This window comes from Lactuca virosa, chromosome 3, assembly GCF_052849685.1.
Source record: "Lactuca virosa cultivar CGN04683 chromosome 3, Lactuca_virosa_CGN04683_v6, whole genome shotgun sequence".
Classification (NCBI taxonomy): domain Eukaryota; kingdom Viridiplantae; phylum Streptophyta; class Magnoliopsida; order Asterales; family Asteraceae; genus Lactuca; species Lactuca virosa.
In genome coordinates this window covers 133,005,640-133,012,927 of record NC_136428.1, presented here as the reverse complement: position 1 = coordinate 133,012,927, position 7,288 = coordinate 133,005,640, and the positions used below count along the sequence as shown (strand labels likewise).

Sequence of the window (7,288 nt, the reverse complement as noted above, 5' to 3'; positions counted from 1 at the left end):
TCCCTGAGCTTTATTGATTGTCATCGCAAAACATAATCGAATTGGAAATTGTTTTCTCTTCAGCTTGAACGGGAACATGTCCTCATCAGATGGACATAGAGGTATCCTTGGCAAAAATACCCTCTTTCCAGCATGTTGGCCAACAGCTATTTCGGCATCAATCACATTGTGCTGAAAACTTTTACAAATCAATCGGGTGCCGTTACACAATCCATTTGATGGGTCAAGATTCCGTAACAGTATTATCGGACATCCAACTTTCAGTCGTAGGTAATGAGGGGGTAAACCACACTGAGCGTATTCAAGAATTCCACATGATAGAAGTTATTTATATCATCTATAGCTTCATCAAAACTGTAGTAAATTCTCTCTTCTCCAATGAATCGGCCAATCAAACGATCATTAATCTCATCGACGCTATCATTTCTTGTGGATAATATTACACGGGAAATAATATAATCTGATTTAGATCTATTAATTTCCAAAGATGGAAAGATTGCATCAATCAAAGCATTCAATGACTTTTCTTTTTCGGTGAAGGGAATTACCATATCATCAGGGATACGAATAAAGTTTTCATGCACTGTTTCTTCAACTCCATCACCGACACGTAACAGAAAATATGAGAACCATGGATCGGTTAGTGCTCTCATATTTATAGTTAATCGCAACTTGATAATCGAAGACCAAAGAGGTGATATTCGTATGCTAGAATCCACGGTTTGTGCTCGTGTTCCACGTCTAACGACCGACAACACTTGTCTGAAATCACCTCCCAAAACCATTATCTTTCCACCAAATGGGAGCATCACCCCAGTGATATCTTTCATTGTACGGTCAACCGCCTCCAATGCATGTCTTTTAGCCATCGACGCTTCGTCCCATACGATTACCTTTGCAATCCGAAGTAGTTGAGCAATACCACTTTGTCTTCAAATCATGCAGACTGAGTTATTTTCAAGATTGAGAGGAATTTTAAAGCGAGAGTGAGTTGTTCTCCCCCCAGGCATGTTATTAGCCGCAACACCCGATGAAGCGGTTGCAAGTGCAATATGACCACACGAACGAATATTAGCAAGTAGAGCTTTGTACAAAAATGTTTTTCCTGTTCCACCAGGACCGTCTACGAAGAACACTCCAGGAATATCATTATGGACATGCCACATGATCTCATCATATGCAAATTTCTGTTCAGGATTAAGAAAATCTATTGCTTGTAAATGTTCAGATTCTATCACTATAGAACACTCTTCTTGTACCTCACGAAAAACTCCAGATTCTAAATCGACATTTTCATTTATCTGTGGAAGATCAAAATCATCAATATTGTCCCCCATTGATTGTATGAATACCATGATGTCAGTGAGGACCATATTCTGGACTCTCTCAACACTTCCGTATTATCGCCTATAATCTTCTGAAAGAGCATTGTAATGGTCATCCCATAACTTACGAACATCTCCTGGCTCACAAAAAGTCAATATCGTTGCAAATAGCCTTCTAAGAGCATTGGGAAATTGAAAGAAAGATGCCTCTGTAAGACATTGAGATAAACCATCATCAGACTCTATTAAACCTCTTTCAAGAGCTGCTTTACGAAATGTTGGGTGTTTTACGTTGTTGACTGTGTAAAGATCTTCAAAACATGTTGGGCCACTAATATGTGATAAAAGTAGGCGAAGGTAGTATCGCTCTCCTTCAGCGGGATTAGCAGAAACCAAACGACCTCGCATTAATCCTAGTTTTCGACAATTCCAACGATGTGAGCTCGGATCCCATGTAAATTGTTTTGGAAAATCTTTGTATTTATGTTGTCTCGCATTTTTATCTTCTTTATTTTTTAGAAAAAAAGCAGTCAACATTGATCTCTTATCTTTCTCTTTTTCAACAACGCTAGTCAACATATCATCCTCACTGAACCTAACCATTTGTTGATTTGGGAGATGCACTTGCAACGCCATCACAAAAGGGTGGATCTGAGAAAGTGGGAAGCTAAAAATCCTCCAAATTGCCTCATGAGGCGAGACATATCGTGCATCTTGAAACCGTTTTATCTCATTAACTACAACAGGTTGTCCATCCGGATCAATATTGATAACTTGTTTGTCATGACCCTTGTAAATATACTTAAACACATATTTCACAGAGGTTATACTCGAGCAGACCCCAACATTCATATGACAGTTAAACATCATTAACAACTTTGGGTTATACGGGACCACCCATCTGTTATCCATCTTATTGCCTCGTATGTCCACCTCTATACCATTATCTCTCCTTCGGTACACAGGATATGAGTCCTTTCCTTGTAATGTTGTTTCATTGAATTGTCGAGGGTATCTAAAACGACATTTTTTTGCTCATTCTTCATACAAGGACAGTCAGAGTTTAAGCTACCGCAAGGACCGTGAATCATGTGTGAGACGACTAATTCGTGCATTTTAGGATACTTTTGTGGGTCTGGAATTTCAGCACAAACTATTTTGTCGTAATGGTCTGCATTAGTAAGCTTGTGTGGAGGTCTCATTATCATGAGGAAATGTGCATGTGGCAAACCACGTTTTTGAAACTCAATGACATAAATGTACGCACCCACCACGCCAAGGATGTGCTTTGTGAAGAGTTGTTTCTTAAGATAGTCTAACTTAGCACGAAAAACTCTAGACACAAGGTCCGAACGATCTTGAGCCGTCTGCCAAGGGAGTAACTCATCTTTTATTTCTTGCCAGTTTGGATTGCATGTCATAGTAAGGAATACGTCAGGCTTACCGTCATCTTGAACTAAAGTCATGGCATCAAGAAATCGTCGCCGCATGTCACGGGGGCCTCCGATGAAACTTGATGGCAACACAACACGTTGCCCTATCATAGTCGGTCGAACCTCACCGGCATTAACACAGTCCACAACACCTTGGTATAAATCTGCTCTTATTTTGGACTGGTTTTTTCTACAAAATTCCAAACGTGAAGTCTCAAGCTTGATGTAGATATCTACTACAAATTGTTGTAGTAATCTCCCCCCCCCCCCCCAACAAAATTACATTATAATTTGACCGGATTTGAAACTTATAACAATAGTACTCTCGCATACTTACAATATTCCGCCCTCTTTTTGTATTAGAGTCTACACAATGTTGATTCGTGAAAAAAAATTAATGATATGTACAAAATGTATGTTTGTGAGTTTAACTAAATTTTAGAAAGTTATGATATGTGTACCTTCTAAATCCCCCTCGATATCTTCGTCGTAATTGCTAATATTATTGATGGGAAATCCATGTCTTGGAATATTAGAATGCCATCCAGACTCACCATTAGGAAAAAACAAAGGATAAGACAATGGATCATAACATCCCCAGTAAGCTTGAATTGTTTGTGCTTTGTCTAATCTGCCATACACGATAATACTTCGTTTATATGCAGCTATGTTGTCATTACCTTCAACCCAAATACCTGCGACCTGAGATTTTTATCATATAAACGATATGATTAAATATGATATGTAATATGCACAATTGTATGTCATACATGATATACTTATTTTATAATTAGTAGACACTAATTATTATGATACCTCAGATGTGGTCGGTCGGTTGTAGACCCTTTGGTCAAGTTCTACTGATGCATTCAAAGTGACTCTGTAATTGTCAAGTGGCCCTAGATCAGCAAGTCTTCGAAATGTTTGCACGTATGGATTTGTAGCAAGAACACGGGTCAAAATTTCAATGACGCTTCTATTAAGATTTGGTTTTCGGGGTCTATACGAAATCTCAGTGTCAGCATCATAAAAATACAACTGTAAGTGCTTAGGGTCTCCATTCTTTGGAACTAACTGATCGATTCTGTGATATATTGCTCCATGTGCACAAAAAGTATATACTCCGGATGTCATATTGGTCATTGTTTTATCCACATCTACACCCATTGATGCGAATGAGAAATCGGTGTTGTATGCACGTATGTTGTGTCTGAACATTTTGCTTAGTTCAGAATTGGATGTGTAAAGATTTCGTAATTCTTCGTGAATATCGGAGAATGCCAACTTTGTCTTTCCCGACATGCAACAAAAGCTGGGGAATTCAAATTGAAATCGTTTTGCTCCGCAATAAACACATGCATTTTGGACTTTTAATACATTATGCTCCATATGCATACCATCATAAACAAAAGTATATGGATCTTCTTGGAGCATGTTGTCTCGCATAATTTGTCTTCTGTTTAGTTCCTTCCGTCGTTCATAATAATTTTTATTATGAATTTTCCTCATCTGTTCAATTCTTACAACATCATTAGTAGTTCCTTCATTGATATTCATTTGATTTGCAACAACATTCGGCATAATTGTCGTAGATCGGCTACTTCCTTCACCATTAGCTATTCTTCTCCGTTTGTTTTCCTTTTGTCGTGCATAATATTTTCTATTGTAGTTTTTTCGTTTTTCTGCTACAAATATTATTTGACGAAATATGAAAAAATTAGTTTTTAGAATCATGCATTTATTAAATATCCTATGTTTTTAGAAAAATAACCAACATAAAATTAAAAAAGTTAATGTATATATAGATTAAAGAATGATACCACATTGTACCGTTTCCTTTCGTGTTTCATCTTCGGTCCTCATTGAACCTAAAAAGAATAATAAATAATACTATTAATCATACTAAATTGTTCTAGTGAGATAGGCCAGTGACTTTATGCTTACAAAAAACTAAATTAAAATAAAACTTCATCTTAGACTTTAATCCATTTATCATCATTGGTTATCATATTTACCTATTTTACAACAAAAATTGTTGGTTTTAATTTTTTTTATCATTATAGATGTAGGCGCAAGCATGTATTTTTTTTGGATTAATATGTAGTTATTGTTGACATTTAATTATACTTTTGGACTTAAAGTTAATTGATTAACTTTTCATCACGCAAAGTGATCATATATTGTTTTGGTTTATATTCTTCATTAGTTAGTTTTGGTTGGGTTGCTACAAATAAATTACTTAGGAACTTTGTTATTATTTTTATTTTTATTTTCTTAAAATCAACATTAGATACAACCAAAAAAATCACAAAGATGACATTAATAAATCAAGTCGAGTACAACAAACTTAAAAACTTAATAAAACATTACACACCACAAAGTCTCACTAAATCAAGTTGAGCACAACATACTTAAAAACTAATACATATTTAAAACGTCTACCACAAAAACGCTCACATTGATAAATTGGACTACACCCTATGACCTTAATATAAAAACTTTTCGATAAATATAACATTCACCACAAAACGTCTCACAAAAAAGTAAAGATGTTACGATGCATAATCCTAATGTTATCCGCTTCTGGCATTTCCGGTTCGAACTCAATGTCTGTTAATTCGGTTGAAATCAAAATGTTCACTGAAAATAAAATAATATGTAATTAATAACACATATTGAATTAATGAGTTTAATATTTTTTTTTGGCAAACATAAAATATTCTTAAAAAATAATAATAACTTACTTGAATTTAGATGGACCAATTTTACTCGAGAGGCATAGATTATGGATTTTTTCTTTATCGCACAAAAGGTCCTTACAACATTTGTTCGCGGTGTTTCATGCAACTTCATATTTATTATATGCCCCCTATTTATAACCAAATATAGTTAAAAGTTATTTAAAATTGTTATATTTTAATATATCTTAATATATTCACACTTACGTCCCACCCTCAAGATATATATTATACGAACGAAGTCGGACCCATCTGTTAACATGTACATATTGTATTCTGTCCATGATAATTTTTCCAACCACATCTAAAAATAGAAAGATTTAAATTTATTATGTGTAATTACTTCAAATATTAAATAATATATATATATATATATATATATATATATATATATATATATATATAAACATGATTAATAGATAGATATACCGATCATCATTTTCCGACATGTCTTATCTTCCTGTAGAGTTTTAATAGTAGCCACCAACGGATAAAGTGCAAACCCCTTTTCAATATCGGTTGTCAAGCGATTAAACTTTGTCTTGTTGTCGATAATTATCTCCAAATCTCTATGGACAAAGCTATAATTTTCAAATTTGGGATAATCTTCTATGATTTTTTCAACTTGGAAATGACCCAAAGAAAAAACTTGTCCAATCATATTCTTGTTCTCATATAACTGGATAAGGTTTGGCGGGACAATAGCAGCCATTTTGTGTCTCTGATATATAATATAATAGTTAAATAAATAATAAATAATAATTTTAAACATACTAATATACATGTTTTTATAATTAAGTTATAATTACAACTTACATTTTTATTAAGAAGGATAATAAATAGTTTGTTCCTCTTGATGTCTTTCCAAACAAACTCAACCCTCACAGTTGTCAAATCCCACCATATAAAACAACTTTGAAGTGATGCAAAATCTTCAACACAAAAAGGTGAACTCATCTTCTACAAAATTGATCCATATTATATTAGTATGTAAAAACTTACATGTTATTGTTTAAATACTTTGATTGATTATACTTTCAAATATGTTATTTCACTTGCACCAAAAAAACTACCGCAAAAATAAAGTTACCATCATAAATAGTTATTTTTTTATAAATTCGTGAATATCTTAATATACCATAATAACAAAAAAGGAAAACAAAAACATGAACAATAATTATATTTACTAATAATTACTCCAACATATAATCTTTGGAGTTTTAATGGTATTTCCATATGTATTAATATTCTAAGGTATCACCATATAAATCATTCTAGCACAACAAAATAAGTCTCGATGATTATTATATTGCATCTAACATATATAGCTATGATAACCTACTTTAAAGCATTGATATAAAAAAAAGTACAAAATATGAATAAATCATAACTCAAATAAGATAGTGCAAAAGAAATTATAGATTTTGTAAGTTACCTGATAAGATATGAGAGTTGTTGAGTATGTGTGTTGAAGAGAAATGAAGTGGATGGGGTGATAGTGGCAATGAAGAGGACTCTGTGGAAGAGACCATAAAGGAACAATGAATAAGACTCAATAGAGGGGTTACTTCCATATATTAGTCATTTTTGATAGTTTTTTGATTGCTTTTAGAGTTTTCAGTATCATTATTTCTAAATTCAGCTTTAAAAACGATGGTGTTACATAAATTATCATCTCTGTTGACTTCTTTTGAGTTTTTAGTCTCAATATTTCCATCTTGAGCTTCTAGCCAATGTTGTAAAAAATGAAAATAAAATTTCCAGTAGCGTTCTGCTCCCAATTAGGAATGAT

At 33.6% G+C, this 7,288-nt stretch overlaps 2 protein-coding genes across 2 annotated transcripts; both read right to left on the bottom strand.

The window, feature by feature from the left end:
- Positions 1-260: 260 nt before the first annotated feature.
- On the bottom strand, positions 261-869 carry LOC145164078 (uncharacterized). Its single transcript, XM_079082799.1, has one exon. The coding sequence runs from the start codon at positions 867-869 to the stop codon at positions 261-263; it is 609 nt and encodes a 202-aa protein (XP_078938925.1).
- A 63-nt stretch (positions 870-932) lies between these two features.
- On the bottom strand, positions 933-1,337 carry LOC145164077 (uncharacterized). The gene has a single exon (XM_079082798.1). The coding sequence runs from the start codon at positions 1,335-1,337 to the stop codon at positions 933-935; it is 405 nt and encodes a 134-aa protein (XP_078938924.1).
- Between the last annotated feature and the right edge of the window lie 5,951 nt (positions 1,338-7,288).